At 39.0% G+C, this 13,807-nt stretch overlaps 1 protein-coding gene across 1 annotated transcript; it reads right to left on the bottom strand.

Annotated features, from left to right (window-relative positions):
* LOC116707152 (cysteine and histidine-rich domain-containing protein 1) lies at nt 1-9,062 on the bottom strand. The gene is given in 12 exon segments (XM_032544379.1): nt 1-686; nt 882-944; nt 1,208-1,327; nt 2,671-2,773; nt 3,135-3,205; nt 5,015-5,067; nt 5,695-5,798; nt 6,097-6,251; nt 7,568-7,624; nt 7,731-7,768; nt 7,771-7,779; nt 8,803-9,062. Coding segments are annotated over 12 exon segments (1,275 nt in total). The 5' UTR covers nt 8,867-9,062; the 3' UTR covers nt 1-248.
* Between the last annotated feature and the right edge of the window lie 4,745 nt (nt 9,063-13,807).

Raw genomic sequence — 13,807 nt, 5'->3', positions numbered from 1 at the left:
CAAGTCTTTATTTATTGCATCCAGTTGAGTATATTCACATTTTAAGAGAAAAAAACTCACTATTTCAATCATTATTTAAAAAAAAAATAATAATAATTAAAGAATACAGTATTACATTCCATTCGGAGTTGTAGCTACGAAACATGGAGTCGGAATCTAATTATTTCAGAAATAATAAATTGTCAAATAAAAAGTTGCCTCACTATTGCAAATCAAACCCAATCTTCACCTTGGTTTTTCTGGAGGAGCTACTCGAGATCTGGCATGTCTTCATATCCTCCCTCATCCTCCATCCTCCTCTGCTCTTCCAGCTTCTTCCTCTCCTCTTCTGCCCGCTTCTTCTCCTCTAATGCCTTCCTCATCTCCTCCTCCACTTCCTTCCTCTTTGAGTTTTGAATCTCTTCGTCTTTCTTCTTCTGCTCGTCCGCGGCCTGATCCTGTGGCTTTTTATTCTGTGCTGTGTCGTAGGCCCACTCCTCGTCCGAGTCGCTGATGTCGTCGTCGTCGATGTCGTGGTCAGGGTGGTAAAACTCGTTGGGTTCGTTGAAGGATTCCTCTACGGGCTCAGGCTCCGGTTTGTAGTTGGGGTCCTCTAGTTTGCCCCAGGCCACCGGGTCGGCCTTACGGAGGGTGATCTCTACTTTGGATGGGACCATGTTGACTGAGCTCTGCTTGACATTGGCCACCTGAAGGTAAAAGCAAACGACAGACACAAGACGGATTCAATTTTGCTTTACATTTGACCTTCAAGATGTCTGCCAGTGGGATCAGATAACTGCTCACATTGTGAGTTTAATTATACTTTAATAAAAACGTATAATTGCATTAGCAACAGGTGAGCCTCTGGCAGATGGATTTAGATGGATTTAGCAGGTACTCACGCCCCACAGGTGGAAGTCTCTCTTGAAAAACTTATTATTCTCAAACTGGATTTGGCATGAGAGCTAAAGAGAAAAATAGAGAATAAGCAAGAAAAACAAGATTAATTAAAATGTGTGCACTCTTGACCTTTTTAAAGCAGACTGTATGGTACATATTGTAACTTTTATGCTAGTTGCATAGTTGTATTTTAAGTCAACCAAATACTTTATGTATCAGTGGAGTAAAATGTGCAATATTTCCCTTTTGAAATGAAAAGAAAGTAGAAATGCTCAAGTGAAGTACATATACTTCAAAGTGAGGTACAGTACTTGAGTTATACACTCACCACTGTCCGGTTGGCTTCTATGCTGGAAAAATCGGGGTTTGCATTCTTGGCATAAATCGTGACGACGACGTTATTTCCTGTCTGGTGCCAGTCATGCCGACACGCTACCTTCTTTTTGTCCTGTTAACACACACAAAGTCACAAAGAAATAGATTAGATAAGATGGCGATCATGTTCATCTCACACATTCTGTTTGACTTCTCTTGATTATTTCTTTAAGAAGAACTGGAGCATCTGTTAACAGCAGGAATATTTCAGAATGTCTCATTTAGAGGAGAAAAACAGTAAACAATGATAAATGCCAGCGGTGCTGACGAGCAGGGGCCGGTTCAGGAAGGAGGTTTAACAAATTTTGAGTCTGACCCTGATCTAGTTGGTTGAGAAACTCTTGAGTTTTCGGTTCCAGAACAGCTGATTTAAGTTGGTTCAATCACCTCAGAGTAGGTTAGTAGTGGCCCTAGCTCTCCCATTGACCGGCCATTTAACCGAAAAAACAATAATACGGTAAATCATAAAAGTGGTGCTTACGTCCTAATTATGCTTTAAACCCTTGTATTGTCTTCACTTTACGGACCCTCTTGTGTCCCTCGGGTCAAATTGACCCGTGACTTATATATTGACTTCATAATCTATTAACAAATATTATCTTTATCTCAATTTCAAACAATTGAGATAACATACAGTGTATGTTTAGGGAATGCAATCAGTCTCTACTAGAACAACATTAAAAATGGAAGTGTGATTTGTTTTTTTGTCATTAGGTTATAATTCATGTTGAAAATCCACTATGGAAAAAAAAAATGAAGTGTTCATATCCAGAATAATTTTCTGAATTGAGTCAGGAATACACGTTTATCACAGAAAATAAGGTAAAGCCATTGATTTTCAGGTAGAAAAAATGTACACTTGTACCATTTTGAAATGGGTCAATTTGACCCAAATACCATACAAGGGTTACACAAAGGTTTGAGTCGGGTACATTCACAAAAAGACCTAGACTAATGGGAATCCTAAATATTTAAATCCAATTGAACAGCACCAAAAACAAAACTCCCATCAAATTGAATTAACCCGTCTCACAGTTTATACATAAAACTGAACAATAAAACCTTCATAAAGCGAGGATGCTGTTGCATTAACCTGAATTAGTTTAAGCTTGATGCAAGTATGAAGAACAATTACAGACTTGTTCTCCTGTTTCAGCTTGTGTCTCTTTTGGCATTTGTTTCTGATCTAAAATCAGTAAAAAAAAGAATACACCAGACAGAACAAGCAGGCTGTGCACACCAATCTTTGTGTAGAAAAGTGTAATTTGTTGAAGTTTTGTTGGCATCAGATAGCATCCGTGTTATTGCCGCTACATTTCCTGCTAACTTTGAACCATGTCCTTTGATTCTATCTGCAATTTATGTATGTATGTATGATTTATGATGTGTGTATTCCCCAGCGGGGGGTGTGTGTACCTGCTTTGGAATCCAGCGGTGTTTCCCCGTGGTGCAGCCCTTCTGGTCGAGGAACTCGTTGAAATCTGTTGTTCTTATGCAGCAGCAATTCCAGTACTTGTATCTGAACAAAAAACAAAATGTCACAAATTCAACAAGCAGCAGTTTTACGTGAGAAATGTGAGGTTTGAGTGATAGGTGCTTACATACTTAATGAAAGAGCCGTTCAATCTACCCCTGAAGTCTGTTTTTAATGAGGCAAATTTGTTTTTAATGACTTATTGTTAGCTTTTATGTTCATTGCTTTGCTTACACATCCTTCAGATTTCTCTTTTTGTCTTCTAATTGTTGGTTGAAAACAGTCTTATGCAAATGAAGATTGTAATTATGATTTTTTTTTTTATAGTGGAGTTTTGCATAATGCCTTTTTGCAATATCCGGAGTGAAGATGTGGAAACATGCAGCAGTGTGTCTGTGTGTCTTACCCCTCGTGGAAGACGGGCGCCCCGGGGTGGTGGGTGCAGACCTCCATGTCCGTCTCGGGGCCTTGATAGACCTGAACACACAAACGCAACGCTGATGATCCCAGCGGGAAGATCAGAGGGTTAACAGTGTGTAACCAAACACAGTTTCTCCTCATGCCTCCGGTCATCAGTCACATGATGAGCTCACCAGTCAAGTGTGTTTGCTTGACTGCAGCGTTTCTCAACCTTGGGGTCGGAAGCCCGGGTGGGGTCATTTGTTTTGCACACAGGGTCACAAAAGATGTTTTCTCAATTGGCTATAACATATTTGTGTAGTATGGAACTGTTTGGATTACTACACTTTAAAGATTGACCTATGAAGCTGAGTTTTTGAGTTTTAGACAGTTGGTAAATCCTAATATTTTTCCCCAAAGTTTGTATATGTTTTAATTAAAAAACAACACATTTAAAAAAAAACTTATCAATTTGGACCTTCCTCTACAGTCCTGAAAACAACAGTATTAAAAAGTATGTTATACTCAAGTTTGGTACACTAATCCCTAATGTGATGCAGTATTCAGGTCTTTAACAAAGAACTACAATGTCAAAACACTATAATAAGTAAAAGTCTAATATTTAACTAAATATTTGCAAGTAAAAGCAAATATTAAGTGATAAAAAAACATCCCTTTTAGTGTCATTTTATCGTATATAATATTACTGCACTATAATAGCTATTGTAATAACAAGTAAGGAACATTTTAATGTTGCAGCTAGATGAGGTGGAGCTCATTTCAACGTCATGTACTGATAATGTTTATAAGATGATGTAGACTTTCTTATCTGAAAAGTAACTAATAACAAAAGCCATCAATAGAATTTCCTTCTGAAAAGTAGTGGAGTAGAAGTGGAAAAAGTGAAGTGCAATTATTAAAAATTGCATTTAACCATTGTGTGGTGTTCATATTTTTGTGACACAGCCAATTTTCCCGGGTCTGGTCACCACATTATTAGGCTTTTAAATCAGTACATCCATCCATCCATCCATCTTCATCCGCTTATCCAGTATCCGGTCACGGGGGCAGCCGCTCCAGCAGGGGACCCCAAACTTCCCTTTCCCGAGCCACATCAACCAGCTCCGAATAGGGGATCCCGAGGCGTTCCCAGGCCAGGTTGGAGATATAATCTCTCCACCTAGTCCTGGGTCTTCCCCGAGGCCTCCTCCCAGCTGGACGTGCCTGGAACACCTCCCTAGGGAGGCGCCCAGGGGCATCCTCACCAGATGCCCGAACCACCTCCACTGTATCAGTACATGTACATCCATGACAAAGTACATAAAAATACTTAACTGATGTGTACTTTAGCTCAATTACCTATGATGTATACATCATTAATTGTCCAGAATTGCCATTTACCCCTGTGAGATTTATGATCATTTTTGTTTTCTGTGAAAAAACAAGGAAATTCAATTATAAAAAGGTTAAAAAAAAAAAATGTAAACAAGATTTTTGATCATTAATTGTGCTTATTTCTCAGAACTTGATCAGAGCAGGTGAAAGTGAAAGTAAAATGTAACAATTTTGTAACTTTGTGTGGGAATAGCAGGTACAGAAAGACACACACACACACACACACACACACACACACACACACACACACACACAAAATGTGACCAATATAGCAAAGGGTCATATGTGTTGTTATATCTTTTGTCCACTAGATAGAGCTGTTAGTGATCTTTCCATCCCTGAAGAACAGGAATGATGAACTGAGCAGCTTGTGCTTCTGTGTGTGTGCAAGATAAAGACGACTTTTTCTGATGTCATACAGTTGACTATTATGGGCCACAGAGGTTGCCTACAAACACACACTCAAATAAACAAAAAGAAAGACACACTCACTGTTTTGCATCCTGGGTTCTTGCATCGGGTGCCAGGCATGACCGCCTCACTCTCTGTCCAAACAGAAAGACAAGAAGAAGAGAGAGGTGAGACGCAAACCTATCTTCATAAAATCAAGTGAAGAGTATCTCAATGTGTGTCCAGTGCAAATCAATTTGTTTTAAGAACTTTATGAAATCAATGTCCTTAGATGGTGTTGAATGATGCATCAGACTTACACAAACAGATTTAGTCCTGTGCATAAGCTTGACTGTTGCTGTGTTTAAGTCTAATTTTCTTGTAAAAAGCCCAGTAATCTGACAGTAAAGTATCCGTGTTTTAAACCCGTTTAACACATATCAACTTGTTTCAGATATTTTCTGAAATAGTGTTTTTGTTCTTGTTCTGACACTCAGTTTGTAGAAAGTCCTCCGCACAAATTGCATGATGAAAATAATTGAAATATTCTTGCTTTAGTTTATTGATTTTCTTAATTTTTGGGATAATATTGTTCTAGGACCCCATTACAGTCAGCAAAAACTTAAAAGATACATTTGTTTGGGGGTGTGCATGTCAAATAGTTGTTAAGGACCAGCAGAAACAAAGATACAAATAAGAAAAAATGCCACAAAAGCTGATTTTGAAATGATAAAAATATCATTTTAAATCTGGAGGGCTTTCTATGAAATGCACACACTGACCTTTCCTTTCATTCTCAGCTTTCGTGCTGATGTCCAATTTCTTCAGCACCTGAGCCAGCGATGCAGCCACTTTGTGGGGCAGCTTGGTCTTGGGCTCTTCTGAACTGCACATAAACACACACACTTTTATCCCTTTCATGTTAACACAAAAACGGATGTTGGGAAATGAATACACAAACTCAGACACACAGAGGCATCAGCGCAGCCCTGTGGGACTGATGCATGGCGTTATCCACTAAATTATTTATTCCAGGACTGTTTCAGGTCATCTCAGCCTCACCTCTGTGAATGGGTACAGAGGGAGCTGCGTGTCTGTGAGTAACAGGGAGGTGTGTGCAAAAAACACACATTCCAGTTATTTTATGCAAAGTAGAAATAGTGGAATCTTGCAGTTACACACACCTGGGTCTCTCTTTCTGCAGTTTCTCAGCAGATTTGGGTCCCTGGAAGATTATCTCGTCGCCGTTGGTTTGTTTAATGTCGCCCTTATCTGATGACACCTCTGGCCGCAGAGGCTCCTCAGGCTTCACGTTGCTGTGGCTCCCACGGGTGCAGCCCTGCATTTAAAAAACAGAGCGGCCACCTCAGTCTGGTTAAAAAAAGGAAATTCTGCACAGGATCTGTCTCCTAATTGGAACTTAATTGTAATAACTGGGCCCTATGTAATCCTTCACAGAGGAAAATGACTGTAGCTACTGCTTACTGCACCATACAGTACCCTACTATGTATCTGCACCTAAGGGTGAAACCTAACATGTCGGTCTTAACACAATAGTTAGGTGCTTAAACATTTTGTGCTTTCTTTGTAATTATTCATCCTGTTCATACTGGCCATTAAAAGATCCCTTCCTAATGCAAGTAATTAGGGATTACATCCAGTCTTCATTTTAACTTACTACATTGTTTTGCACAAAAGCATGAATGTATTTATGATTGATTGATTTCTTTTTATTAGTGTGCCATAAATAAAACATCAACAACAACAACACAGAAAGGCTTACAAGACCCTCTTATTTAGACAAAGAGACCAGACACCAGCGTAGCAGCAAATTACAAATAATACTAAACAAATGAACCTGTTTTTCCCAAGCTTTAGAAAGAAAAGGTAGCCAACTTAGGAGCATTACAATTACAATCGGTCATCGTCAGTGCACCAAAACATTCCTAAAGGAAATCAAACAAATGTGATGTAAAAGACGTACAATATTTTAGATGTAGCGGAGTAGAGGCATAAAGTAGCAGACAATGGAAATACTCAAGTACTCAAGAGGTACTGTACTTCAGTAGATGTACTCACATTTCCTTACATCTGTCAGTTACTCATAGCACACAAAACAATGCTTGTTATTGTCCTCTGATCAGTTGATTTGGTTCTGTTACAACTGCTTAAAAAGATGCTTGTTTTAATGGCAGTCTATGTGGTTTACGCTAGCAGCCTCAGAGCTGTTTCTGGTTAAACACAAAGGTCTCAAAGAGGTTTTAAAGGTCTATCTCCGAAGAGGTCCTTTCCATAATGTTGTCAGACACTTAGCATATTAATCTGAGCCTGTCAGTGGCAAAACAAGCACTTTTGTGACAATTGCCCTATTGACTTACATTGAAGCTTGTTTTGCTAATCTAGCTAATACTGGACCAATGTCAAAGATCATTGTTCCCATCAGTCACTTCAGGTTGAAAAAAACAGTAGTTACCCTTTAAGTGTAGTACTTGAGTAACTGTACTTAGTAGCTTTCCATCACTGTTCTTTCCAGTTTTACTTCCACTTGATTCTGAATATTTTCACCCTTGTTTTTCATTTCACTAACCTTACTTTCTGTTCCAACCACACAGAATCTTACATTTTGAAGAGTATTTGACCCTGAGTTGTTTTTACCTTGATGGAGAGAAACTCTGAGAAGTCTGTGGTCCTTTTCCTACAGCAGGACCAACCCTGGAGAAGGACACACATACAACATACACACATAGGCTTGATGTTATTTTCATCTAGCTTAATAAAAGTGTTGTTGTTGATTTGTTCACTTTTGTATTGGTTTTACCTTCAGGGCGTCGTGGAAGATAGGGACACCTGGATGGAAACGCAGGAATCTTTTGAAAAAGAAAAGAGTCAGTCAGTATTTAGACACACACACACACACACACACACAGGCACACACACGCACACACACCACACACACACACACACACACACACACACACACACACACACACACACACACACACACACACACACACACAACCACACACACACACACAGTGAGTCTGCAGGGTTTACCAGCTGTTCATGGGGGTCACTATAGTTGAGAGGGAGCGTCCCATAAAAGGAAGTCGGCTGCTAGATAGATATCTGTCTCATGCTCCCAGAGACACGTGGCCTATTATACTGAGGCTCCAACTGTCTCTCAGACTCACACAGTATGTGAGACAATAAGGACACAACTTTTTTGACGCCACACAAATCAACACTTTGTTTCTCCGGCTTTTGCTAGTAAATCCAGACCATTCATCTGGTTTCTTGTCCACTCCTGTTGTGTTCAAGTCCGTTTGAACACTCAAATTGACTTGCACTGTAGCCTATTGTCTTTTTGAAATTACTTAGTCAAATTTAAACCCAAATTGTTACATTATTTTTTTATTCAGACCAATAACTCTGGGGAAAAGAGCATTCATTCAAACTAAAAGCAGACATAAACCCAATATCAGACTACATTTTGTAAGTGGTGGTTTGGAAAATAATTGCCTTTAGTCTGAATAAAAATGTCATTTTTTTCAGGAATTAAGAAAAAACAATCCTCCTTTCCGCTTGTAGGTGTTGTATTTTTGAACAGTTACAGGATTCAAATGTGCTATTTTAGCTCAGAAGTTACAACAAATTATTAAAGTGAACCACATATAATAAAATCAAAGCAAATCTGTACACCAACCGCGCCTCATTACTCTGTAAGAACAAGCTTTGCATGCTTAATTTCAAACTTTTGTTTAACTTTACACAGACCAACGTCCACTGGGGCTTCATGTCACCAAGACCAAAATATTAAACCAACCAACAAACCCAGACTGGACTTAGAATTTAGATTTAAAAAATGCAGCAATAAACAGACAGGATCTTACCGTCCTTGTTATTTTCAGCGTCAAACTTCAGTCCACAGCCTTTGTTGTAGCACAGCAGAGCCATGTTGGCTTGTGGGATTTTGTCTTCACTGTAAAGCGCGTCTCTGTTCAGATATCGTCCTCCAACCGGGTGGTGTCTGCTGGTATTATTGCTGTGGTTGGACCTCCAGAAGTTTCTAGAAGTTTTCTCTAAGTTTCGGCTAGGCAGAAAGGAGAGATCCAGAAGGGTCTCTTCTTGAAAGAGCAGAAAGGAGGGCCTCTCTCTTTCTCTCTCTCTCTCTCTCTCTGCCTGGCTGAATGAAAGATAAAAATAGCAGCCCACCTCCTCTCAATTTACAGCTGTCAAAACTTATCTGAAGGTGGGGGTTGAGATTCCTCCTGGTGAGCGTCGCCTGTCACAAGCTGTGGCCCAGCGCCTGCCACAATGGGCCGGACAACTTCTGGATTTCTGTCACTTTCTCCTGCTGGATGCATTGCAGTCAGGACAAGTCACAGGCCTGATTTTGCAGGAGAAGCAACCTGGGTTATGATTACATTCATTAAACGTTTTAATTCCAGCATTTAAAATGCCAAAATGTACTGAGCCTGATCATGGCCAACTAAAGAGAACTACTACTGTATATGTTGTAATAGAAGTATTCCACCAATATGTGATTGTTGAACATCTAATCCTAAAGCCATGGGCATTGATATGCTGCTATAACAACATCCATTTGTGGAAGGCTTCCAAAATCTGAAGAAGATTTAGGAACCCGGCAGCAGGGATTTGCTCCCACTCAACTCCAGAGGTTCGAGGTCCAGTTCATCCCATTAAGGTGTAGGTTGGGGTTTCCAGACCCATTTAAATAAATTTAAATTTAAATTTGTTAATAGCTGGTGTATGTTCATTTTATCTGCTTGGTTTGTAGATATTAGTTAGATGGCACCAACATTTGGCCTTGTTATAACTGGCCTGGCAACCAAAAAGGCCAAGGTTTTATTTCCAGATCTGTGTGGGAACTTAAGTCCCCCGAATCATTATCATAATGCAGGGGTCTGGGGGTCCTCCCTCAGAAAAGTTTGAGTGTTAAACACGTAATTTCCTGCATTCAGGTGACTTTTTATGCACCTATTTCTACCTTTTTTTGAATCAATTTATGCTGGACATATCTTTATATAAAGGGGATAGGGGACAAAAACATAAGAGAATATTTTTGCAGCAAGGCTTTTAGGCATTCTGTACTGCAACTTTTCTAATTTTATCTGAGTCAGCCAGAGATGCGAAGTACAAATACTTTGTTACTGTCCTCAAGAAGATTTTTCTGATATTTTTGCTTTACTATGTTTTTGCGGCAACTTTTTACTTTTACTCCATACATTTCAACACAAATATTGGTACTTTCTAACAAAATTAGCTCCTTACTTAAAAGTGAGAGAAAAGAAAAAGATTAGCTGTCTGGAAATTAATCAGCTGCGATTGTGTGTGTGTGTGTGTGTGTGTGTGTGTGTGTGTGTGTGTGTGTGTGTGTGTGTGTGTGTGTGTGTGTGTGTGTGTGTGTGTGTGTGTGTGTGTCCTTGAGAACTGTAAGTCGTTTAACTTATGTTGTCAGTTCATTTAAGCCTGTTGTTGTACTGCTCTATAGTTCTAGCACATTTAAAATAAGTTAGCTAGTGATGTTGTTGTTTGTATTCTTCACCTGTTAGCTAGTTGCTTGATCTTAACGAAGCATCAACAGTTTAACCAGCTTTATTCGCATGAGTTTTTTTTTTTTTTAACCGAACTGCAGATAATTTGATTGACAAGTGGATGGAAACTTAGCCAGATAGAAGTTGTCTTCCTCCGTATTTTAACAGACACACCTGGGGCGAAGTGGAAAACAGAATCAGCTTTAAATCCAGTCTTAATCTAGTCCTCACTAACAGGTTTCAAATCATTTCACTGGAGTTATCGCCATCAATACCATATTCAATCTAATTGGATGGGAATATACTGTATGTTGCATTTGACACACCACTAAGACAACTCAACAGATTTGGCGGCATTCACTCGCAGCAAATCATTGTGGCTTGATGATGCTAACGTTAGCACATAGTAGTATGGACGGCGACATGATTGAGAATTAAGAAACCAGAGATCCCAGAGAGTCGGCAGACAAGTAGCAAGACATTCCCAATCCTCCTCGGCCTTATCTGAGAGATGTTTGAGATGATATGCATCATGAAGGACTCCTGGCCAATGTAATTGTCTGTTTACTAATTCATATTTTATCCTTTATTTTCTTTCCAGAAGCCATATTTGAGCACACGCACGCGCACGCACACACACATGCACACACACACACGTAGATTCCTTTAAATGCTCTCACAGAATCACAACTAAATTCATATCTTGCTTCTCAGTCTGAATCTTATTAACCTGGAGTCCCGGTCTCTGTCTCAATCATCATATATGTGATGTTTTAGGCCTATGGGCAGACATCCATATGAAGCCAATGGCATACGAAGAGCCTTTTTCCCATGTCCACTAAAGTTCATCACCGTGCTCTTTAACATGTGCGTGGTCCAGGGAGCTTCGCATGAAAAATGGTTGTCATTCACAAGGCTACTTTTACTTTTATACTTTAACTATATTTTCAAGACTGAACTCTGTTACTTTTACTTGAGTAAAGAAGTTAAATCAGTACTTCCACTTTTACCAGAGTATTTTTTTTAACACAAGTATCTGTACTTCTACTTAAGTATGGGAAGTGAGTACTTTTTCCATCTCTGGAGTTTGCACACATATAGGCATAACTTACTCTTTTCTCCTCTTCTGCATCTTTTGTTGGGGAAGTAACCTCCTTAAATGTGCACATGACAATTATTCACCTCAATCAGACATTATTCATTTTAATGAAATGCGTCACACGCGGGACACTCCGACAACAACGGAACCATTTCACAAACTGCCATGAGACTGGGCTGTTATAACAGGAAATGGGCCTTCTTCACACTCTTACCACAAAGGTAAGATTCCCCTCAACAGGAACTAAAGTTGTGTCCATTTACATTTGGCCATGCCAACAAGAGTATACTTACATTTTTATGTGGGAATTTAAGTAGGCTATGGATAGGGTGTCCCATACTCTCTATAACGGTGAGAAAACACAAAACTAAAACACCCATTACCACCCATAACCAGTGTGTAGTTACGTTTTTTGTACTGTGTTTGTACACAACTGTCCTGTATACAGATACACCTGCATATCCCTGCATGCTGTGACATGTTGGCCTAACACACTTTCCCCAGCCCGGTCTCATTTTGACTCCAGTGCTCCCACGGTGAGGGATTAAAAGGCCGGTTCCCACCTCCTGATCCCCACTGAGCTCCGAATAATAAAACTGTTTGTGTACATTTATTCCACAATCAACACCAAGAGGCTCTCACAGATGCCAAGTGTGATTTATTTGGTCATATTTCAGTGTTTTTGATTGAATGGTTCTTCGTGGGAAATATATCCCTCAAAACATACTGAGCTTGACAAACTGCAGTGTTTTGTCTCCAGTGAATAATTTCACTGCATGGCAATTTGTTTCTCTGTCCCTGGGATGATGGATATTCCCTAACTAAACTACCAAAACTCTGATTATAAAACACCTTTCTGCTACATGCTCGCCTTCATTACTGCTAAACAAACTGTTACATAATTTAAACGCTGTAAGTATTACTCCCGTCTACTATAAGAAATGCTCTAAAGAGGAATAAGTGAGAGCAAGTTTGTCACTTTAACAGCTAATTGTTATAATGCACCAGTGTTATTAACCAGCGACCAATATTATATTTGATGACTGCCACCAACAAACAACATTATGTAACTATCTTGAAGAAATTGATTTCTTAATCAATAACAGTGGTGTTTCTTTGTGAGTAAATGTCTGTAGTATTGTCCCATAAATGGATTGTCAGTTAGCCTACTTTGTGTGTTTTTTTTGCACTTCCTACAAAAAGGATTCCCTTCTTTGGATAATGAAGTTCAATTTAATTCCATTTGGGACTTAATTCATTGAATTAAGACAATTCAATGAAAAAAAACACATATGTTAAAAGTGCATTAGAAACATAATTCTCTTCCTTAAATTATTACCATCATCAAAGTGGCCTTGAGCAAGGCATTTAAACAAGGTTAAAAATCTAAAATATATTTGAAGTAAAATATAAAAACTTACAATACATATTTGAAGGGGTAAAACATGGGTTGAGACTTTACTAGAAAATAGACTGATTTAAAAAATACGCATTCTGAAGCCCTCTGGTGCTGCAATTAAAAATCAGGAGGATTGACACTTCAGGACCTTGAATTTTTATCAACTGAGACTTTAAAGTGCATTTTAAAAGTATGTAGACCTTCTTGGCGGCGTGAGTACTGAGTGGAGCCCGCAGCTCATGCCAAGAAAAACAGACACATCGTTTAGGAATGGAAAATGACTTTTTATTTCTTCCAAAAAAGAGAGAAAACCGATCCCTAGAATAAACAAATATAATGCTGTAAAATAAAAGCCTGTGATTTTTTTTTTGTCAACTGTAACATTTGTTTGCCGTTCCATGCTTGATACAATCCATATATTTCTGCTTTAAATAAATAGAAAAAATGTACAAAGAGATGGGGGGGAGGAGACAGAGAAGAGAGAGACAGATTAAAAGGTGTACTCTGCTCAAAAAAACATTTGGCATCATTGAGAATTCATGGCTGATCCTGATGTACAGGGAGGTCTGCAGCCCTCGAAATCTGCATTGTCTGTCTGTTATACTCGTCCCCACTGAGGAGTAACCATACCTATATACTGCTGTAATAACGCGAATATCTTTCAGATTCAAAAAGATAAAGAGAGAATGGCAAATAATGCAGTTGCAGATTATGAGAGTATGTGTTTAAGCTCTGTGTTGTGAGTGTGAATGTGTGCATTTCTTTATATACAGATTAGTGAGGCAGCAATCCGAGGGTTTTTACCAAAAAACACTGATGTAGAAAAAACAGAACGTGCACGA

This window comes from Etheostoma spectabile, chromosome 19 (assembly GCF_008692095.1).
Source record: "Etheostoma spectabile isolate EspeVRDwgs_2016 chromosome 19, UIUC_Espe_1.0, whole genome shotgun sequence".
NCBI classification, from domain to species: domain Eukaryota; kingdom Metazoa; phylum Chordata; class Actinopteri; order Perciformes; family Percidae; genus Etheostoma; species Etheostoma spectabile.
Note: the sequence above shows the minus strand (reverse complement) of the source record. Positions and strands in the feature narration are given on the sequence as shown.